We start from the raw sequence: 24,960 nt of genomic DNA, 5'->3' as shown, positions 1-24,960 counted from the left end.
TGCATCCTTAAAGCAGCAGCGACAAGCGTGCGTCTGTCTGTTAAAGGGTGGTGACACCCTCAAATGTGCTACACAAACAATTAAAATATTGTTCTTTTTTTTTTGGTCTTTGTGAAATGTGTGGGCTGTAGCCGCACCTGCATCCTTAAAGCAGCAGCGACAAGTGTGCGTCTGTCTGTTAAAGGGTGGTGACACCCTCAAAGTGTTCTACACAAACAATTAAAATATTGTTCTTTTTTTTTCGGTCTTTGTGAAATGTGTGGGCTGTAGCCGCACCTGCATCCTTAAAGCAGCAGCGACAAGCGTGCGTCTGTCTGTTAAAGGATTACATCGGTGACAGCATCCAAGTAGGCATGTCAGACAGTCCGTACCTGTACTGGCAGGAAAAAGAAGCAATTTGGAGGTCCCTGTACAAACTGGCTCTATTTTACCTGAGTTGCCCCCCCTCCAGTGTGTACTCCGAAAGAGTGTTTAGTGCAGCCGGGAACCTTGTCAGCGAAAGGCGTAGGAGGTTGCTTCCACAAAATGTGGAGAAGATGATGTTCATAAAATGAATTATCAACTCTTCCAGGGAGACCAGCCTCCAGAACGTACAGAGGGACCTGTGGTTCCAGCAGGGACGAATTAATACTCTGTGAGGATGAGGATGTACACACTGAAGAGGGTGAGGAATCGGTGGATGAGGAGGATGAGGATGACATCTTGCCTCCGTAGAGCCAGTTTGTGCAGGGACACATTAATTGCCAGCTTGTTTTGTGGGGGCCCAAACGAACCAATCATTTCAGCCACAGTTGTGTGGCAGACCCTGGCGCTGAAATGATTGATTTGTTAAAGTGTGCATGTCCTGTTTATACAACATAAGGGTGGGTGGGAGGGCCCAAGGACAATTCCATCTTGCACTTCTTTTTTTTCTTTGCATTATGTACAGTTTGGGGCCTAGTTTTTCTAACTGCCATCCTGTCTGCCACTGCAGTGTCACTCCAAGATGGGTCACGTGTTTGTGCCGCCCACTCGTGTCGCTTAGCATAGTCATCCAGCTACCTCGGTGCAACCTTTTGGACATGAAAACACTATTGTGAGGTGTGAGGTGTTCAGAATAGACTGGAAATGAGTGGAAATTAAGGTTATTGAGGTTAATAATAGCATAGGAGCAGAGAAACCAACAAATTCTGTGATTTTAGCTGTTTTTATGCTTTTTTTAAAAAAAATACAGATCCAAAACACAAAACCCAGAACCCAAAACACGGAAGGGTGGTTTTGGCAAAACCAATCCAGATCCAAAACACGAAGAAAGATCCAGATCCAAAACCAAAACACAAAACACGAAAAGTGGCCGGTGCACACCCCTAGTTTTTGCACATGAACGTGCTTCAACCTGGGACTGGCGTACGTCTAAAAGGGTCTAACTGGGTTCACAGTCCTGGGTACTCTGCACCTGCAATCAACCTGGGTTTTTCCTGTGCTTTGCTACCCGGGTAGAAGACCTGGCTTATATCTGAATGGTGCGACCTGGCAATTTACTCCTGGGTCATGCCTAAAATCATCTGATTGGTCTTAGCAGTACTGCTTGAGGCGGCTTCTGATGAGGTCATCAGTGGGAGATGACAGTGAGAGACGCCACAGACACGTGAGTGGAGGAAGAACAGCGTGAGCCCGCTTCATCCATGCATCATTTGCTGCATAGTACAGCAAATCCACAAGAACATACAAGCTCTCCATGCTCCATGCATTATGGAAACCCCACCAGTGCCTTTAATGCCAGTCCCCACCTTTGCAAGACCTCATCATTATAATCCACCAATGCATCCCCTTGAAATTAAAAAAGGTGAAAAACTGAGCAAAACACTGAAAAACCCTACTTATGTCTCAGGGTTCAAACTGCGAAATTCCTGGGTCTGAGGTGTACTGTGAAAGTGGGTCTGTGAGCAACATCCTGGATTGGTGCCGGGTTGAAAAACCTGGATCTGTGCAGCCAAATTCCTGAGTCATTTGTCTGAAAGGGGTATAATACTCCTTTTTAGTGGGGACTGTAGGCTCTGGAGGTGAGTGGGAAGAAGTGATGGAGTGTGAGCAGAGACTGTACGCTCTGGAAGAAAATGGGAAGAAGTGATAGAGAGTAAGCAGGGACTGTAGGTTTTGGAAGTGAGTAGAAAAGTGATGGAGGGTGAGCATGGACTAGGCTCCAGAGGTGAGTGGGAAGAAGTGATTGAAAATAAGTGGGAACGGTACTCTCCAGACGTGAGTGAGGAAAACTGATGAAGAGTGTTCAAGGACTGTAAGCTCCAGTGGAGAGTGAGGAGAAATGATGTAGTGCCCTGGGCCTGAAGGCTCTCAGACGAGTGTGAATAAGTAATAGAGGGTGAGCTTGTATTGTAGGCTCCAGATGTGAATTGAGAGAAGTGAAGGCAGGTAAGTGGGGCTACAAAATTTAGACCCATCTAAAGAGCTTAACCAGTGTCATTCATTCATTAAATGAAGTTGGTTCTTATAAAACCACAAATTTAATTTAAATTGCACAGCAAAGTATTCTAATATATACAAGCATGTCGTGCCATAGCTAGCACTCCTGGTGCCGAGTGCGTATGATGTCACATGGAGGGGGCATGGCCTGCACCCAGCGCCGGGAGTGTGTGATTACAGCAATGCCCGGAGCATTAAGGGCAGCGTTGTGACCATCTGGTGTATCCTAAGGACACTCCAGGCAGCACTGCCGCAGAGATTCTGGCAGCAGGGTGCCACTGCAGGCACCCTGCTAGCCAGATGCAGGAGCTGTGGGTGAGCGGCGGTGCCTCCCACAGAGTGCTGTGCTCTCTGTGGCCACTTCACTCGCACACCCCAGTTACAACCTGGCAAGTGTGCATTAAATTCCATGGCTACTAATCTTAATTATCAGAAGTAGATCAAATAAATAGCATTCCTTAGGGGCATCTGACTTTAATAAAGTATACACTAGACGATGTGTGTACCCAGCAACGGCACGATAAATGGCATTCCATATACACTGCACATTATGATGTACTAAACCAGATATTATCCTGTATAGCAGGATAATTGTGGGGGGCTCTCTTTACCTTCAAACAGCTATGAGTACTGAAAATGTATTTAAAATTTAACTTTTAAAAAATATTCACCTTAAAAAAGAAAAAATATTTAAACACCAATAAGATTCACATGATATACTGACTATGGTATACTCAATGTCACAACAGATATATAAAAAATGAATTAAACTAGATTAATTCACATAATATTGTGTTTTCTGGACTGCCCCTGCTCATAATCATGTTGGAAACAAAGGCGAAATATTAGATATGCTTGGATAGTTTTTTTTTACCACCTGCACTTCCTGGCAAAAATGCTATCTTCATATATTGCAAGCTACAGTACTACAGTATTTCAATTTCATATCTCGGCGTCAATTTCATTCTTAATCGGTAGCAATCATCTACCTAATAACAATATAATAATATGATGGAAACTTTGAAGAAACCTTTAATTCTATAGATGTAGATTTGTGCACATTGATAATACCTCAGACATCTGTAGGTATTCACATCCATGAAAGTACAAATCAACAAGCTTTATACATATACTTCAATAATCGTGATATATGACCCCACATTAATGTAGCTGTTCATAGATCTAAAATATTGGGTCACAATTATTGGAAGACTGTAACCTTACAGTCCCTATTCTGTATCTATTGTTCAGCAGCCTGCATTGATTAGTAAAAGTACGGCAGGAGGGAAGGGGTGTTTCTGCTGCAGCCCCAGACTGTGCCTGGTCTGCTGTTAATGCAGGGTTGTGCAGCGTTATCTATGCGCTTATCCAGCGTTGTGAAAAGAAAGAGAATAAATGCCGACAGGGAGATCAGCTGTGCCCCGCTGATCTTCCCTCTTACCTGAACGCGCGTTTTGCCTGTCGGCTTTCTCAGCAGGGAGCATAATAGATTGTCATAGAGAAGGCAGCTTATTATAGGCTACGGAACAATCTGATGTACGACTGCCCGATATATAATTTCCCCACCGCATTCAGAAGCATGGTATCAGCTGGATCTTCAGATTGACATGAACTGCAAGCCGATCTGAAGATACAATGAACGACGCATGGGAGTGCACAATAGTGCATACTCACTGGACGACTTGTCATTCTGATTCACCTCCAAAAAACAAATTATTATATATATCGTCTACTGTCTACCCAGCTTTAGGCAGCTGTCCTGTACCTGAGTTTTGGAGGACCCATATGGCTTTTGAATTACTAACCTAATCCCAAGATTTATGATGTAGAGTTGGCACCAAATTAATTGTTGATAATGTGAATTTTATTTACCAATCACAATCACAATTTGTAGGACAAGCACAATACATCCAGTCTATATGCAGGAGAAAAAGTGGGAGCACAACTGATAATATATAGGTATATAACGTAAGATAAATGTTGCAGATAAGTATTGCCTTCTCCACAGCTTCTGAATGATGATTTTTTTGTGTTATATGGGTGAGTGTTTTTTGTCGTCAGCTAACTTCATCTGTATGGAGTTTTTATTGTACTAATGATTCATAGACCCTTGTTAGCTTATGATGTATACTTTAACAAACTTGTTGATCAACTGATGATTAAACTCTAGGGGGACGATTCAAATGTTTTGCCAGCAGCTTTCTTTAAAGTTGTCTGGGTGCTCAATAATTATCACGGCTTAAAAAACATTTGAATCGCTCCATAGTATTCTGTTTTATACACATCTGTATATATTTTTTATATTATTATTTATATATTCCTGCAATTATTTTAGTAATTTAATATACTTTGTGTTTTCTAAATAACCAGCTCCATTTAATGTGTGAAATCTGCCTTAAACACACTGAGGGGCCTATTCATTAAACCTAAAAATTCTCTGGAGATAATTAGCTTTAGAACTCTCATGGAGTTCTAGCTAATTATAGGTGGAATTCATCATTCCACCTCTCCATAAGTATCTATTCCGAAAAGCTGTCATTTTTGCGATGACAGCTTTTCGGGAAATATATACTTTTCCCTGCCTACACTACCATATCGCATCTGGAAACAGTGCTGCGCATGCGCTGTTACATCTGTAAAACCAGCGCATGCGCAGCACTGCCTACAGATGCGTTAAGTTGTTCATGGCCTTTATGACTGCCTAGGATATCCCTGGCATGACTTCCCTGTGGTGGGAACACGCTGGTCATGCTCTGCTGGCTGTCTCCCTGTCCTGCCATGCCTCTGCCTCATACCTGCTATTGACCTCCGTCCATGTCCTGGTGCTACTGCAGCTACAACCGCTGGAACCACCTGGTGTAGAGTGCTACCCTCTGGGTCCTGGTCCAGAGATGCTGCAGACCCAGCCGCTAGACCATCCCTGCATGCCCTTGCTCAACCTGAAGTCTTCCAGCCTGGACACACTCACCAGAACTTATAGGTTTGCGGTTTGCTCCATCCTGGGTACATCCTGCTTAGCTGAATTGCTACCCTCTGGCTTCAGATCAGTGACTGGCCAGCTTTTACTGCCTCTCGTGCATCACCTTTCCCTGCACCTGAGCCGGAGTTCAGAGGTCCAGTTTCTACCTCTGATTTAGCAGCATCCAAACCCCTTTACCTTCAGGAGGTAGACCTGCAAGTTGTCCTGTAGCTTCCCTGCTTCTGGGACTGTCCAACTTCATGGAGTCTCCCTGGACCAATGGGACCCGCTGCTTGAAACAGAGTCTGTGATTCCTCTGCCCCTGCAACTGACATACTGTAGGCGATGTCTATCCTATGTTAGGTGAGTCTGCTGCCTGCTTCACTCTAGTCCTCTGAAGAGAATGTCACCAGGTTTTTAACAGTGCTTTCTCACCCTCCACTGACTTCTGGACTCTGCTTGAATGGCTGTTGGCAGTTGTGGCTGACCCCCAACAGGTTTACCTTACTCTACTGTGAGGGACTGTCCTAGTGTACTTTAGGGTAGCAGTGACTCTTGCCTTGGGATGTTGCCATTGAGATAGTACTTTCCTATTAAAGAGGTATTTGTTACTCCCCCCCTTTACCAATTATCTCCAACCTCACTAAACGTTATTCCTGTGTCTATCTCTTTGCATTTCCCTTTACTTCCCTTATTGATAAGTGCAGTCTATTGAGTTAGAAGTTAACTGAGTAGATTTGTACTGCTAATAGGTATTATTAAATCTGTTTTATAGGTACAGTACACTACTCGCATATTGAGATTTTTCTTGCCATTCTCATTACTGTTTATAATTGCTAACTTTTTCTGAGTGCCTATACTTTTCTAGTGTGAATAATTTCTCATTCGCGGGGGCAACACTGCCACCTAGTGCTACTGTGTACTAATTGCTTTTATTTAATTGTACCCTTTTTTTTGTTTCCTACAATTCTAGATGTTTTTAATGTGAAGTTAACTTTTGAGAGTCATGTAGTATTTTAGACATATGGGGATTTGTGAGCCGCTTCTCCTTTCATAGGCATAATTTAGTTATTGCAAACATATTGTACACCATACTACTGTTTCTTGCAACTTGGGGAAACCCGAACCCAGATTTGATAGGTGTCAGGGGTTGGTTTTCTTGTGGACCCGGGGTGGATACAGGAGGGGACACAGAATCAGAACTGTAGAAAAACTTGGGTTGTTTAATGAATGGAATGGTAGACATAAAAGAACAAAGTCAAGGGCAAAAGTGGAGATGGGTCAGAGTCAAATATTAAATCCAGCAGCAAATAATACAATCCAGAATGAAGGTAACAGGAGTGGAGCATTAATGTTCAGGTATGTCCAGAGGGAAACAAACTGTAGACAGGGGTCAATGCAGAAAGAAGGTCATTTGGCTGGTGAGTGGGATTACAACAGTAGTGGGAGGAGGAGTTGCTTTTAGGTGCTGGGAATCATGAGGCTACCTGAAACCGGCAGGGAGCTAGGCAGAACTGAAATCAGCTGCGTAGAGGAGCTCAGATAAATGTGACCAGACTTGATGCACTGGCAAAGTAAGGAAGTTGTGAACTCCCTTAAATCCCCAACAGTAGAGCGTGGTTGGCTGGACAGGACAGCTGACCTTTAGGGGATTTGTTCCCTAGGTCACATGGCCCAATGCAAGATGGCGGCACCCATAGAACTTCAGCGTGGGAATGCTGCGTAACACTCCCATGCTTGCATGGCCTACCAACAAGGAACAACCAGATGCACCCTGTGCCAATCTCCATACTCCGGCACCGCCACAGGAAGGCCCATGCCAGAGTGCCCTAATGGACAAAGACCGCAGATTTACTGGTAAAGAACCGCTGGTCATGACCGTACCCCCCTCTTTTCTGGTGGCCTCAGGACACCTTCTGGGCTTGTCGGGATGGTCCAGGTGAAAACTGCGTACAAGAGCAGGAGAATGGACATCATCCACTCGGATTCAGCAATGCTCCTCTGGGCCATAACCCCTCCAAACCAAAAGGTACCGCAAATGTCCATGTTGGAAGTGAGAGTACAGGGCCCGGCTGACCTCCAACTCAACTCCATTTTCAGTCTGGACCCTAGGAGGAGCAGGCAGGACCTTTAGGAATCTGTTAAAGATGAGAGGCTTGAGGAGAAAGATATGCAAGGTATTAGGGACTTGGAGATAGTAGGGAAGCTGCAGTCTGTAGGCCACAGGGTTGATCACCTCAATAATGGCAAAAGGTCCGATGAAGCAAGTTGCAAATTTCATAGAGGGGACATGAAGGCAAAGGTTACGGGTAGAGAGCCACACCTGGTCACAGAATAGCATTCTGGGAACCACCCTACACCTCTTGTCAGCTCCCTTCTAGTACCTGGAAGAAGCTTTCAGCAGGGCTGCATGGACCTGAGACCAAATGGATGCAAAATCCTGTATGGTGGAATTAATGGCAAGAACATCATAGACAGGCAGACTGGACTCCTTGGGTGATGAGCAAAAACAACAAAGAAAGGAGACTGACCGGAGGACGAATGGTATGAGGAATTGTGAGCAAAGTAGGCCCACGGAAGGGACTCTGACCAGTTATCTTGTGATGATGACATAAATATGCAGAGGAATGTTTCAAAGTCCTGGTTCACCCTCTCAGTGGAACTGCTGCTCTGAGGATGATAGGCTGCAGAAAAGTTCAGCTTGATTTGTATGGTGGAACATAAAACTCTCTAGAACTTTGCCACGAACTGTACCCCACAGTCAGACACTATCTCCGTTAGGAGCCCATGCAAATGGAAGATGTGGAGGATGAAAAGATGACCCAGCTCTGGAGCCGAATGCAACTTCTTGAGTGGTATATAATGGACCATTTTAGAGAACCAGTCAACCACCACCCAGATGGTGGTATACCCATTGGAAGGAGGAAAGCCAGTCACAAAATCCATGGATAGATGAGACCAAGGATGGGAAGGAACCAGAAGAGGTATCAATTCTCCAGCAGGTGCTTGATGAGGAGTCTTGTGCTGGGCACACTGGGTACATGAAGCGATGAACTCTGTCACTTCAGATCTCATCGAAGGCCACCAGTAGGAACGTTGCAAGAACTCCAGGGTATTATGAGTGGCCAAATGTCTGGCAAAGCGAGATGAATGTGCCCAGGTTAGTAGCTGTTTTTGCAAAGCAGGAGCTACGTATGTTTTTCCAGTAGGAGGCTGCAATTTAATTGTGGCAAAAACTTTAGAATTCAGAATGGGGGTCTCCTGGAGTAGATCCAGATTATTGTCCTTAGGCAAGGAACGGGAGAGTGCATCTGCTTTCTGGATGAGGGATCCAGAATGATAGGTAAGGTTAAACTTAAATCGGGCAAAGAAGATGGCACAACAAGCCAAGCGAGGGCTAACACACTGTATGTTCTTCAGGAAGAGTAGATTCCGATGGTCCGTGAAGACAATGAAGGGATGTTTGGCACCTTCTAATAAGTATCGCCACTCCTCAAGTGCCATTTGACTGCCAGCAACTCTTGCTCTTCGATGGCATAGTTTCTCTCTGCATGTGAAAATTTATTTGAGAAACACACACATGGGTGGATCTTACCATCTTCGAATCTCTGGGAGAGAACAGCACCAACAGCCTCTGATGAGGCATCAACCTCCAAAAGAAATGGCCTGTCAATGTCAGGTTGTCTCAAAATCAAAGCGGTATAAAGGCTTGTTTTAGAAGCTGGAAGGCAGGCTCAGACTCGGGAGGCCATCGGGATGGATCATCACCTTTGCATGTCAAAGCGGTAATCGGGGCAACCAATGAGGAGAATCCCTTGATGAAGTGTCGGTAATAGTTGGCAAACCCGAGGAGTCTCTGGATGGCTTTCAAGGAGGTAGGTCAGACTTCGGAGGGTCCATCTCCAAACCAGAACCGGAAATAATGTATCCCAAGAAAGGAATACTGGATAAATTAAAGACACACTTCTCCAGTTTACAGTAAAGATGATTTTGTCTCAGTCACCACTAGACTTCTTTGACATAACTGTGAAGTTCCTGAAGAGAGGATGAAAAAATTAAAATGTCGTCCAGATAAACCACCACCAAAACATACAACAGATCTCTAAAAATCTCATTCACAAACCCTTGAAAAATGGCAGGTGCATTGCAGAGCCCGAAGGGCATAACTAGGTATTTGAAGTGTCCATCACGCGTATTGAACGTGGTTTTCCATTATTAAGACTGTTGGCTCCTCTCAAATCTAATTTAGAAAATATGGTGGATCCTTTAACTCTATCAAAGAGCTCAGTAATGAGAGGTAGAGGATATCTGTTCTTAATTATACGTTATTCAGTCCTATATAGTCAATGCAAGGTCTGAGAGACCCATCCTTCTTGGAAACAAAAATAATCCTCCACCGGCAGGTGATGTAGAAGGTCTTATAAAGCCTTTTCTCAAGTTTTCTAAAATGTATTCTGATATGGCACTGGTTTCTGGTACCGATAAGGGATAGGTTCGCCCTCGTGGAGGAGTTTTACCCAGAATTAACTTAATAGGACAGTCCCAGTCCTGATGTGGAGGTAAAATATTGACCTTTCTCTCAGAGAACACATCCATGAAGGATCGATACTCCACAGGAATCCGTGACTCTTCAGAAATTTTTATCTCTCTCACAGGTCGAATCTTGGGTAGGCAAGACCTCCGACACTCCTCACTCCAGGACTTTACTTGCATGGTATTCTAATTGTTCCTTGGGTTGTGTTTGTGAAGTCAGGGAAAGTAAGTATAATGTCATGAGAGGTTTTGGGTATAATCAGAAAGCAGATTTTCTCAGTGTAAGTCTCCAATACGAACCAATAGAGAAATAGACTTCCTGGTCACAATTCCATTAGAAATGGGTCCCCCATCGATGGACGTCAAAAGTGATGGTAAGACCTAAATTCTCACAGGGTACCTGAAGTTGATCAGCCATCTGGGAGGTCAGGAAATTTTCTGCGGCACAAGAATCCAGATGACCTGACACAAAAATGGAACCATGTTTAAAGTCTATGGCTAAGGATAGCTCAGAGTCTTGTTTTCTTTTAGGGTACGGAAGTATTAATCTTAACTGTGTGTCCCCGGAGTTAGTTAGGAGCAGGAGTTTTCCGGCCTGCGGGTACAAGAAGCCACAAGATGTCCTGCTTCTCCACAGTACATACAGAGATTCTCTCTGTGATGCCTCAGGCATTCTTCTCTGGAGAGATGGGTATGGTTGACCTGCATAGGCTTTTCATTGGTAGGTGCAGGAGGGTTAGGAGTGGATGGTGTAGCTGGGTAAGACCTAGGATGGTTGGTTTTGAGCTTCTCAGCTTGACATTCCCTAAAATGAAGATCCACTTTGTTAAACAGGGAGATAAGATCATTTAAATTGGTAGGGCGGTCTTGAGTGGCAAGGTCGTCTTTAATACGATCAGAAAGTCCATGCCAGAAGGCTGATGTTAGAGCCTCCTCATTCCACATTAGCTCAGATGCTAATGTTTGAAATTGAATGACGTACTAGCTGACAGGACAAGCACCTTGATTCAAGCGCATAATAGCAGATGCTGCAGAAGTAGTTCTCCCTGGTTCGTCAAGTATCCTCCTAAAAGAGGTCAGAAACACTGAATAGTCATCCAGAATGGGGTCAGAGCATGCCCAGAGTGGGGAAACCCAGTCCAAGGCTGGGCCGGATAACAAAGACACAATATATGCCACTTTAGTTTTAGAGGTAGGGAAGTTGGAGAGCTGTAGGTTGAAATGTACATCACACTGATTAATAAATCCACGGCATAGCTTGGTGTTCCCATAGAATTTACTTAGGGTAGGTAGATGTAAATGAGGATCTGCTCCTGAAGCTGAAACCACCGATGTGGATACTGATGTAACAGCAGGGGATCTAATGGAGGTCAGTGAGGCCTGCATGGTATCTTGCCAGTGGGATACTTCCTGTAGGAACTGGACCATTTGCTGCTGTAATGTCTCCATGTTACCCAGTTGGGTAGCTATGTCCTGAAGCAGAACTGTTCTGGACTCCTGTACATTGGCCAAATCCATTAGGCCAGTGCAAACTTTTAGGAGTTGGTTTTCTTGTGAACCCGGATACAGGAGAGGACACGGAATAAGAACTGTAGAAAAATTTGGTTTGTTTAATAAATGGAATGGTAGACATGAAAGAACCAAGTCCAGGGCAAAAGTGGAGATGGGTCAGAGTCAAATAATAAGTCCAGCAGCAAATAATAATATCCGGTATGAAGGTAACAGGAGTGGAACGATAATGTTCAGGTATGTCCAGAGGGAAACAAACTGTAGACAGGGGTCGATGTGGTAAGAAGGTAGTCTGGCTGGTGAATGGGATTACAACAGTAGCAGGAAGAGGAGTTGCTGGTAGGTGCTGGGAATCCTCAGGCTACCTGAAACCGGCAGGGAGCTAGGCAGAACTGAACTATAAATGTGACCAGACTCGGCTGATACATGATGCACTGGCAAAGTAAGGAAGCTGTGAACTCCCTTAAATCCCCAACAGCAGAGCGTGATTGGCCAGACAGAACAGCTGACCTTTAGGTGATTGGTTCCCTAGGTCACATGGCCCAATGCAAGATGGCGGCACCCATAGAACTGCAGCATGGGAATGCTGCGCAACACTCCCATGCTGGCACGGCCTACCAACAAGGAACCACCAGATGCACCCCATGCCAGTCTCCATACTCCAACACCACTACCAGAAGGCCCATGCCAGAGCGCCCTAAAGGGCAAAGACAACGGACTTATCGATAAGGAACCCCTGGTCATGACAAATGGTGCCCAGACCATGGTATGGACCGATATTTGGATAAACCTACATCATCCTGTAGTTCTAGTTTTGCACCAGAAACTCCTATAGGTAAAAATCTGCAAACGTATCACAAAGCTAATACCCCTGCTCCCCGATCTCTCCCACCACTGTCAGCTGTGGGGACTACCAAAGATCAACCCTCTGGTCCTCCTATGAATACTTCTATTCCATCCTCTGAGGACAATGCTAGGATGATTATTGAAAAGCTGATGCCATTAATGAATAAAAGATTTGAAGACCTTCACACTAGGCTTGAAGCATCACTAACCAAGATTGAATCTAATACTGCCTTCATAGCAACCCTATAACAATGTACTGGTGATACTGAAGACTCTGTACATACTTAACAGGCCACGATAGACAGCCAGGCTCAAACCATACAGACCATGTCTGCCAAAATGGACGACTTAGAAAATAGACAGGATAAACAATTTACGATTTATAGGGATACCTGAATCAGTAAAAGGCTCTCAATTGGTGGAATTTATTAGCCTCTGTATACCCCAGGCTTAGGAATCCATGATGAATCCTCCATCCCAAAGATAGAGAGGGCTCATAAGTTGGGTCCTGATTATACTGATAGGGATGGCAGACCTAGACCTGTCACAGGTTGAGTCTCCCACATCCAAATATTCTGAAATACGGAATATTCCGAAATACGGAATATTTTTAGCATGACTGAGAAAGTGAAACTTTTGCTTTCTGATGCTTCAATGTACACAAACTTTTTTTAAAGCACAAATTATTAAAAATATTGTATAAAATAACCTTCAGGCTGTGTTTATAAGGTGTATATGAAACATAAATGAATTTCATGTATGTATGTACACACACTTTTTTTGATGCACAAAATTATTAAAAATATAGTATAAAATAACCTTCAGGCTATGTGTATAAGGTGTATATAGAACATAAATGCATTCTGTGTTTAGATTTGGGTCCCATTCGCAAGATATTTCATTATGTTATGCAAATATTCCAAAATATGGAATATTCCGATATCCAAAATACCCCTGGTCCCAAGCATTTTGGATATGGGAGACTGAACCTGTATTGCAAAATTTCTGGATTTTCGAGCCAAGGAGAAAAATTTAATCTTTCAAGATTTTTTACGCTAGAGTGTCCCAAAAGAGACGAAAGTTCTCTGATGTATGCAGAATGTGATAGAGCAAAACAAAAGATTTGTACTTACGTATCCAGCTAAATTAAGGGTATTAGAAAATGGTAGGCCCTTGATTTTTACTGATCCACAAATTGCAATGGATCATTTTTCTAGGGGCCTTCCCCTCTCTCCTGCTAATTGTAATGATGGATATATGGATAATTCTTAGAAGCTCTTATGGTTACTATTGATAATTCTATATAACTTGCCCCATAATTATGTTTTATTGTATTTCATTTATTTAAAATTGTGGAGTTTTTTTGTTCATTTTTTTAAAGAAGTATCCATCCTTTTTTTTGGGGGGGATGGGATTCTCATATGGAATCGGTGGGCGGTTTCCACCATTTTAAGCAATAAGAAAAAATGATGAGCACTGCAATTTGTTTCTATTAATTTGTTTGCTTTTATTCATGAATATCACATGTTTTCACCCTTATTTCCATTTCCCACTTTGCAGGATGCAAATGTTTTTCTTTTTTGGGGAAGGGGGGTGTGGCGGGGTGGAATTGGGTCCCGGCTGGACCTCTACTTGTTTCTTTTATTTTTTGTGGGGATATCTTAATGTTTTTCATGACTCTGACACATTTTATTCACTATGTTCTAATCGGTGAACACTACAGATAACCTCCTAGTTCCTCCCCATGTCAAATTAATATCAATGAATGTGGATGGTCTCAATACTCCAATTAAACACAAAAAAATAGTGACACATTTAAGGTGGCATCGCCCGGATATTGTACTTTCACAAGAGACTCATTGGGTACAGGGGCATTGCTCGACATGTCAGGCTCGCTGGATAGGAGAATGTAGGTCAGCATCTTATAATTCTAAGTCTAGGAGGGTGGCCATATTATTTCATCGTGATCTTCGATATTCCATATCAGACTCATTATCGGACCCTGAAGGGAGATTTTTGCTATTAGATGTAGAAATTGAGGGGCAGAAATATACTATTGTCAATATAAATGCTCCTAATGCCTCCCCTGGATGATTTTCATCTAAAGTAACTCAAATATTGGCCCGCAATATATTGTATACACTAATTGTAGCAGGGGATTTTAACACAGTAGATGATCCCACCAAATATAAATCCCCTCCAGTTACTAGACTTCCAACTCCTTCCTGGTACCATATACACACTCTTAAAAATACTTTACAGTTGATTGACCCATGGCGGCTTCTTAATGATACTGACCATTCCTATACTCACCTCTTTCGATAGAATACTTTCTGATAGCGAATTCCCTGATATAACAGGTACCGATAGCAGAGATTAAATACATTGTCATTGCTGACCATACCCCTGTGACCCTAGATCTGTGGCTCTCCTTTTTGTCCCCAATTGATCGCTTCTGGTGCTTCCCAGATTATCTCTCTAAATCAGAGGATTTTAAACATTTCCTAACACATTCATGGGCAAATTGTTTGGATGATAATCTGGAACATTGGGAGGACCCGGTTTTGTTCTGGGGGGTGTTGAAGGTTGTCATGAGAGGTCATATCTTTCAATATACATCTAAAGTTAAGAAAGAATCCAATAAGAATGTAAGGCACATCAGGCATCAGTAGCCTCAGGCTTGCGCCACTATAACTAACGTCAAACAGATAATACTCTTGAATTGTACTTACAGAGTAAGAAGCTTTTGGAATCTTTTTTGACATCACAGGATCATTCTTGACTTTACTATACTAAACAAGTCTTTTATAAGTGGGGCAACAAATTGGGGACAATGTTGTCTGTGATGTTGAAACTATGGTTGAAATGCCCCTTTATTATGGCTATAAAAGATGTCATTACAAATAGAGTACATTTTCAAACTAAAGAAATTTTATAACAATTCCATGATTTTTATACTAACTTTTACCAGTCTTTTGAGGTAGATGGCCAATTACAGGAACAATTGCTTTCTGCTGCTAATCTTCCCACTCTGACACAAGTACAAAGTGATGTCTTATCAGGTGACATCACCTCTACAGAATTGCAGGCGGTCATTTCAAGACTTCTCCCAAATAAATCCCTGGGTTCACAGGAGTATATTTTAAAGTACTACAGTCTGACTTGACTCCCACATTAATGGAACTGTACAACAAAATATAGAAAGACAATCCCCTGTTCCCTTCTTTTACAGAAGCCTATACTACACTTCTCCCTAAACCGGGCAAAAACCCACTTTCGGTTGATTCATATCGCCCAAATATCTTGAATACAGATTTTAAAAATGTATCCAAGATTATAGCTAAAAGACTACAGTCTATATTACCTGATTTGATGACCGCACATCAAATGGGCTTTCAGCCTGTCTATTTTGTATTGGCCGCAGCAAGTAACATGACAGCTCCCACACCCAGAAGTGCGGCTTAAATACCAGCACTCTTCACACAGCTACACACCTCCTGTGAGAAGGCTGATGCAAAATGTGTTGGTGAACACCCAAGAACCTGCATCCACCGCGTCCCCTACCTAGACACAGTGTCACTGGTATCCGGAGCCAGAGCCGCCTGCGTTGGACCACGACACCAACCCCATCAACTGTAGCACCCACCACTACTGCACATTATAGAAATATATTGTCTGCAAAAGGGACACTCACCTGCCCAGGTTGTCGGCAGCACCTTTAGCCACTGGCACCATGCCCTGGGCTGGCATCGAGCTGTCATCCCAGACATTCTCCCCTCCATCGGCATCTGATATGCCCAGAGCATGAAAGACAGGCAGCCTCCCAGAGGAGTGTCATTCATTGCCTCAGACTGGCCAAAACCCACCAGCGGGCATACTCACCATCGGGCTCAGGGTAAAGTGCGGACACCTACCACAGTGACATCTCCTACATACTGATACCCGAGACTCCACGGGCCCGTAATATGCACTGAATCCTGCCTCACTGACAAGCAGTCTGCACCTCTTGTGTTCCAGCCACTGAACCAGCAGATCACTTCAGAATAAGGAGAATGTGCACTAACCTGCAGACATCCCAGCCACACTATACTTCACATAGTAATCTACCGGTAGGTACAGGGGTGTATTTAGGGGTCCGAGCGCCCCTGGCAAACTAAGGGACTGGCACCCCCTCCAATGACTCCTTCTACTAAAAAAAAAAAAAATAACACACACTGAGGGTAGTTTAATTCACACACGTGAAGAAATAGGGAGAGTATAATTTTTATTTCTCTTTTTAATATATATATCTTTTATAGAACTTTCTCTATTGCATACCACAAGATATAAATTTATTTATGCAATAAAACACAGGAAAAGCTTAAAAACATTGAATCAAAAACAAACAAAATGCATTATGGGTAACATAATTTACATATATTCAAATTGGGCTATCTATACTGCATTACACTTTTTAACGACTGATACCTACACTCCACCATTAATTTACTGGGATGATAGCTCACATGAATGTTTTATATTTTTCCACATAAGACAGTCCATATGGCCCATGTCTTATTCCCAACACGGGGTTAGCCACAACCTATAAAGATCATAGCCAGTCCCCCAAACTGAGGAACAGATACATTTATTACACTTACACTGGGGGTAGTTCAATTTACATGCCTGTAGAAATAGGGAGACAATATATATATATATATATATATATATATACACATATATATATATATATATATATATATACACATATACAGTCAGGTGCATAAATATTGGAACATTGACAGAATTTTCATATTTTGGCCCTGTGATAATAAAGCCACCTGGAGGTGGCGTTATCCAGGGTCTCCCTCGGTTACCGGACTCCTGGCCTGCTCTAACGGGGAGAGCAGAGTCGGGAGTCGGTCCCAGTAATCAGCTGTGTGGTCTAAACAGACCGCAAGCTGATTACTGTAAAAAGAAGAAAAAAAAAATAGTAAAAAAAAAAAAATGACTTACCTTACTCCAGGGCCCAGTGATCGGGCCTCCGGTGATGACTCCCCTCCAGTCAGCTGGTCTCCCATAGTGCACTGCTGCCCAGTCATCAGGTGATCGGGTCCAAGTGCAGTATGGGAGATCACCTGACCGGAGGAATGGAGAACATCACCGGAGGCCTGGAGCATGCAGGTAAGTGTAAGTAAGGGAGAGGGGGATCGCGGGGAGGGAGGGGGGGTTGCGGGCTATTTTTTTTTCTCAAAAATACCGTGATAAGGCTCCGAAGGGGATTCGCAGGGGCAGAGCTTTATCGCAAGCTCTGTCACTGCAAGGGATTTGTAGTAAATCCCTGTGATATTGCCTGAATTCGCAATGCGAATTCAGTCGTTAATATCACACTACAATCTGCATTACAAATGCGGATTGTAGTAAATAGAGCCCATAGGGAGATGCAACAGAAAACATACAGTATAGGACTTGATGTAGATCTGCACTAAACATTTTAAAGTAGAGTCATTTTTATGATTTCACATCTCTTACAATGTCCTGATCCCTGTACTCTGTGTATTCTCCACAGCATCCATTATAATGCTTCTAGAAAGACTTCTCTCTCCACAATATTTTATGCCTCACTGTAGTGCCATAGTTAAGCTGGGCATACACATCCAGATAAAATGCCTGTCAGAGCGACAGACATTTTAACTGGCAGCCTGCCAGCCGCAGATGTCCGTGGCATACACTGTGAGATTTCTCACAGTGTATTAGCCCAACATCTGCGCTCTGCCCCCGAGGTAGGAGACATTTCCCTGTTTAACCCTCGTTCGCCCGCACACACGCTACAATTATCGGGGCGATCCGCGGATATCGGGTGGATTGCCCTGATAATTGTAATGTGTTTGGCCAGCTTTACTTGTATGCCCTTTAGTAGTCCCCTAGTTAAATTTATGCCACATAGTACTGCCCTAGTTCATTTCATGCCCTATTTTAGTGCACTCGTTCACAGTTCCCCCAGGTTATATGCCACATTGCAGTGCCCCAGATCACAATATGCTACATTGTAATTTCACCAGTTCACATTGTCACTCAGTGCCTCCAGTTCACATTATGCCACACATTGTTCCCAGTACACATGATGCCACATTGTAGTACCCAGTTCTTGTGCCACATTGAAGTACCTCCAGCTCATATATGATGATACTTCTTACACTGCTGCCCCATGTCTGTAGAGCCTTCAGGGTTGACAAGTTTACAGGTTGCAGTAAATGAAAAGACAGGTGTCAAGTTCAAGGTCTAACCTGGGGGGATACTTCCTAATGCAGGAAATTCCACTTTGAGTGGAAATCTTATTTTTGCAACATGGTCCCATTCTGGGTCAGTCCTAACCTTGGCACTCAATCCCTGCCACACAATTAAAGCTGGCCACACATCTAAAGATTATCTGTCCAACCAGCCAACTAGTTGATTGGTTGGAATGAAAATCTGGTAATCAGCAATTTGCTCCCAAACACTGGAAAATGGACCAAAACTGTTGTTTGAACAAATAATTTAGATCAAACATTTAACAAACTTGTCTGAACAACCATTTTCATCTGTTTTCTGGCATTTAGGAGCAAATTGCTGATCATCATTTACTCCCATACGTTACCAGATTTTCATTCCAACCAATCAAAAAGTTGGCTGGTTGGATGTAAGTTGGTCTAGTGTGTGGCCAGCTTAACACTTCAAATTTGAGGTAATCAAGGAGATGCTTGCTCTCTGATAGCTGTGCTTGTGTGGGTGAAAGAGGAGTACAGAAGATGAATCATATCAGTGCAGAGCTTTAGTGGGAGGAAGCAAAAGAGGCCACTATTTATATGAGCGTAGAAGAGTGCCCTTCTTCATGCCAGGCAATTGCTTAGCTGGCAATTATGTGAACTTGCTAAACAACATATAGCAATGGTACCCACTATTGCTACACCAATGTCTCCACTCAGTATATTCTACATTGCCTTGTGTGTATCTTTCACTGTCCTGATACCTGCACTGTGTTCATCTTCACACACACACACACACATACACACACACACATACATACACATATGCATGCATACATACACACACAGAGATACATACATATATATATACACACATAGATATATATATACATACACACACACACATAGATAAACACATACATAGGTGGCAGGCATTACACTGACCTGGTTATGCATGCTGTTTTTCAGCTGGTGACAGGTGCCTTCACTCCTGTGCAAGGCAGCTCAGCCTCTGCGCTCCACCTCAGCCTCCTAATTTCCAGGACCAGCTGTGTCAGCCCAGTTGCAGAGGAAGGTGGGGGAGCTTTAGATGACCCGGGGAGTTGGTACCCATGCTTCTGGTCAACTGGGGGACACAACTGTGGTGGGCGACCCAGGCCGGATTGGTTAAGCAGGACCTGGGGGTGGAGCTTCGGGAGCATGGGGGTGGAGGCTTGAACTGCACAGAGGATATTTGGAAAGCCAGGGGCGGAGCTTGTTTTTCCGGGGGCACGGCTTTGGACGGCAGGGGGGGGGAGGGTGTGAATGGTCCGGGATTCGTATCCTAGTTCACTGTCTGCATTGCAATACAGACAGTCATGTTGTCAGGATTCAGTGTAGTGCAGACAGTGTTTACAGGGATTTTTATTTTCCCTGTCAGTACTGTCTGCAGTGGATCCTGTGGGCCTATTTCCATGGTGGGCTTGGAGCTGCAGCTCCACCCACCCCATTATTAATCCGGCCCTGATTGTTTTGTGTTTTAAACACAATGTGCAGTATACTGATTGCCACACGTGTTTGGTACATTGTGGGTTTTGTTCACTAACAGGTCCAATGAGAATGTTACAAATGTTGGTATTTAAGCACTTTAAGTCATAATATTCCCTTTATAAATCAGTCTTTCACAATATTCTGTGAGGGTTTTTTTTGCAAATTTTAAATACCATTGAAATGTGAATCAACCAAGAAGGAAAAGTAAGAAGTAACAACATTGTTATTAATATAATAATCCACATTAAATGCTGGAGGTGTTTAGGAAGGTTATTCTTATACTTACTGAGGGGGATACATGTTGGTTGTTTACTCCACTGACCATTGTCACATATCGGATTCACATTCTCACTCAGTACATGGTTCTCCTTGCACTTAATTTGCACAGATGTACCCGATTCATAGCGGCTTTTTTTAGGTTCAATTTTTCCATTTTCAATCGAGATGCTATTGCAAATTTCTAGAAAACAATAAAGAACAGATCTCTCTGATGTTAGAGCAGGTGCTGTCTTGTCTAAAGTACCAGAGAAATTAGAATTGTCCACAGTCCGCATAGGAATATAAATGTAATTTACTGCTATGATTAAGCTGTAATGGAGAAACCAATGTCAGGGAAGGAGATGACACCATGCTACTTTGTCCTATCGTGTTACACTGTGGAGACTCCTTTATTTAAATAAATAAAAATGTTGTTATGGGTGCAAATTTTCTGCTACTCCCGGGTTGTGACTGTAAGCTTGACTTACCAACTCTCCCTAATGTCAGGGAGACTCCCTAAAATAGTAGCAATCTCCCTGACTCTTTGAAGAGTCTAGCAACCTCCCTGATTGCACCTTACCTTAGTTATGTAGCTGTTATATACTTGGCACTGATTATACCATTTGAATGTAAATATCTCTGAATTTTTTTTCCATTTCCCTACATTGGTGATGAGACACAATGGTCCCTATGGCTAAATGCATTTTCATATAAGGTTTCTCTTGGCCACTTATGGAACCACTGTAAAACACAATATATGAGCAAGCCTTTAAAATTATCAGTGTGTTTTCATCATCAAATATATCTTACTAAGTGCTATGGGGCTCGTCTACATTTGGATGTAAGTCAGGTTTATGACATGCCTCTCAGATGTAGCATTACACGCTCACTTTCCCACTAATCATAAGTGTTGCTTTCACAATCTTCCTGAAATGCTTTTTGAAAAGTAGAGAAGTATGCTGTAATCATCTTGACTGTGTATGTGATGCATCAGTTTCCCATGAAGATACATCTTGCAACTTCTACTTTCCGGACTCTTGATTCAGGACCATTCCTCTGATACAGAATTATGCATACTTACTGACTTCTGTAGATTCCTTTCCGGAGCAGCCGGAGGAGCAGAGAGAGTAGGCAAGTATGGAATTAGGGGATAAATGTAATAGCTTCCGACTCTGCTGGAATTTGTGAGTCTCCCCTTATTTTTAAAGTCGCAATCCTTTTAAAGGCTAAACCAAACTGGTTTAACTTTTAAAGTGATTGCCACTTTAATAATATAAGAAAGAAAGAAACAGGGAAAGGAACTCTGTTATGCAAGCACTCTTATACTATATTGTCAAAGACAGGACACAGATATGTGTCCTAAAAAATAACCTTTATTACAAATGTCTAAAAAACATGAACTGACACATGAAATGTCCACTGAATATCTAAAAAAGTATATATGAACGCAATACAATATACATGAGACAATACACACAATATTAAATACAAATAAGATAGATAACACCCAGAGATTGGTGAAATATTTGACAATGTATGTGGTATTGTCAGATTATTGTGAATAAACATATAATCTTATAGCAGTAGTACCTTATAGATATATCCTTCATAATGGATAGTGGGTGTGAAAGTATTTAGAAAAGTCCAGGCATAGGGTTGTCCCTCCTCATTCTACTGCTCCTCACCTATGCTATAAGCTATCTATGAGGAGGGAAAAATAACCAGAGAACAAATTGCCTGTGGAAACAACAGACTAATAGGGGTGTTGCTCATATTTCATTTCTGCTGTCGAGTGTCATACATAAAGCATTGGACACACAATGAGAGAATTACTTTAATGAGATAGCCCGCAGTTAATAGAAATTTCGGAAGATACAGACAGTATGGACAGGGTGTCACATCAATTCATATGGTTGATACATAGAATAATAGTGATCATAACCACCTATCATGTAGATAACATATTATTCATTCATTACTGAAAGAACCTTCCGTATTAGCTGTATTCTTAACACACAGACCTACTAGATATTTGAAAAATCACAGACAAATTAGATAGTAATAATGAAAGCACTTGTTATGGAGATAATTAGGTCTTAGAAATCACAGGTGCTGTATTCTGGTATTCAAATTGTATAACACTCAATTAATTACCACTGTTGGTCTCAAAAGGAGAATTACAGACATCTGAAATTTATACATGTCACATTGGATAAGGATATCCCATCAGACGTATGCAGTTTATACTCCTTGCATACAACAGCAAATACAGTAAATATATATATATTTTAATATCCCCATAAATCACCTATAATAACAGGAGACAGTTCTAATTAGATAATTGGATATAGAGATCTTGTCAAACGTACATTGTCTGTACTCTTTTGTGTAACGTCAGACACAGTGAATAAATATATTAATATCGCCGTGAAACGCCTATAATAACAGGAGATAGTTCTCAAAAATCACATGCCTGATAAATGAAGCTATAACAGGGGTATCCAGAGCGATAGATACAGCTACCTCATATATTACATATCACCTATGACGCAACCCCCTTTGATAAATAGGGTAACATTAGTAAGTGTGTACAGGTTCAACAATGTCCATAATAGGACTGAATACAGTTTAAAAAATATAATAAATGCTGTCGGTACCACAATAATCTCTAAGGCAGATAATATAACCAAATGCAACCTACTGACTCTATATAATAATAATGCCCATGCACCACTGTCTCCTACTGACGCTCCACACAAATTGGGAACAAGTGAGAGGAGCAGCGTGAGAGGAAATGATATGAAGCGTGTTGGTGTCCCTGGGAACAGAGATACAAACAGTCACTGAATGTAGGAATACATATCTAGAATGATACAGGCTGTGATGCGCTAGATATACTAGCTCAAGAGTAGTAGGGTAACTGGATAAATACAACAATAATATCCCACTTGGGTACAAACTTGCTCGGAGGATGCTGCGTGCTGCGCAGCCACGAGCATCCGTCTCTCCTAATGCGCGTTTCACCGGTAGCTTGGTCACGGGGGTAACCACAGGATGAAAGTTCCTGTGTCATATAGTGCTGGGGAGGGGAACTGACCAATCGTTTGTGAGTAGGGTCCGGATTGACATGCCACTCAGCCTATCAGTGTGATTAAACACTAATTCCGGCAAGAAGGACTGAAACATATTTCAAAATTAACCTTATGTGTGCCTGCTGTTTGTTATTAGACATTGATTCAATAGTAGCACCAGAGAAAGTACTGTATAAGCTTTCAGAATATGAGAAGAGACACAACTACTTTAAAGCTTTCAAAATATGAGAAGAAGCACAGATACTTAAACTATTAGTTAAGGATGGACACAAAGGTACTACACTAATATTATAAAACAAGGTTCCTATTCATGAGGGATTTTTTATATCCGATGATACCTATTGGATATATAAAGTAATTCACAGTGTTCTCAAGAAAAATATAGCAAAAAGAAACTCTGGAGAATAATAAATCATATAATAATACGGGATTATAATTAAATCTTGAGAAAGTTATTTTTAAATAGAATAAATTGTAAATAAAAATAAGAAAAAATATATGAGACTGGAAAAAATAAAAATATATGTGAAGGAACAAATATACATAAATGATGTGTGTGACAATAATGTGCTATAATAAAGATAATAAAGGAAGTGGGTGAAAATTGAAAAAGGGGAAAATTATGCTATGCATAAAGTCAGTGTTAGAGTAAAATCACATTATAAATAATCAAAAGTATGACGTGAGATAAGTGATGACATGATTACTAAAGAGATAACGAGAGCAAACACTAAAGTGACCGTGATAAGGGAAGGAAAGGACATACCAATTTTATAAGTATTCCTCAACTAAATACACAGTGAATATCATGCCCTAGTGTGTAAGTATTAATCTGTCATGTTTATAGCTGATGAGTGAAAAGGTGGTGAATGACATGCAGATATTAGGGTGAAGAAGGTGGAAGAAAGAGGGGAGGAAAGGGGAAAAAAATAAGGGGGGTATTGAACCTATAAGGCAATGATCACAGAAGAGTATGTGGATAAGGCTGAGTGTTAGCAAAGCCTGCACCTTTGGCCTGCAAACACTACCAAAATTATAAGAATGGGGCATAGCTATTATACTCATTCAAGCCTCCAGGTGTGAGGGTACCTAGTCTGAATATCCATTCAGTTTCTTTTCTCAATAAAATCATGTTGACATCACCTCCTCTTATACCCATCTTCACTCTCTCTAGACAGAAAGCTTTAAGTTTCCCGGGGTCGCTATTAGGTTGATACAAAAAGTGTTTGGCTACCGAGGTAATCTTCATTCTGTCCACATCTGTCCTGGAATTTCGTATATTACCTGCATATTCAAGTATGCATGATTTCAGTGCTCGTGTTGTCATCCCCACATATCTCTGATTGCACTCACACTGCAGGCAATAGATGACCCCTGAGGTATTGCAGTTGAAGTAATCTCGTATATATACATTCCTGCCAAATTTGTCTTGAATCTGAGTAGTTTTTATCATGTGTGCACAGGCTTTGCAGCCTCCACAGGGAAAAGTACCTTCAGCTTTAGATTTCTTTTTGGGGAACTGTTCAAAATGACTGTGGGTAAGGAGATC

General features: G+C 42.1%; 1 protein-coding gene across 3 annotated transcripts in view; it reads right to left on the bottom strand.

The window, feature by feature from the left end:
- CFH (complement factor H) overlaps positions 1 to 24,960 on the bottom strand; it is a 695,946-nt gene that overhangs the window by 70,858 nt on the left and 600,128 nt on the right. For all 3 annotated transcript variants that reach the window (XM_088478854.1, XM_088478855.1, XM_088478856.1), the window contains one exon: positions 20,348 to 20,521. In XM_088478854.1, coding sequence (XP_088334980.1) covers positions 20,348 to 20,521 — 174 coding nt within the window. The remainder of the gene's footprint in view (positions 1 to 20,347; positions 20,522 to 24,960) is intronic.

Source organism: Taudactylus pleione, unplaced genomic scaffold (genome assembly GCF_031769625.1).
Source record: "Taudactylus pleione unplaced genomic scaffold, aTauple2 ptg000223l, whole genome shotgun sequence".
NCBI classification, from domain to species: Eukaryota; Metazoa; Chordata; class Amphibia; order Anura; family Myobatrachidae; genus Taudactylus; species Taudactylus pleione.
The sequence above is the reverse complement of the archived record's forward strand: the minus strand, read 5'-3'. Positions and strand labels throughout refer to the sequence as shown.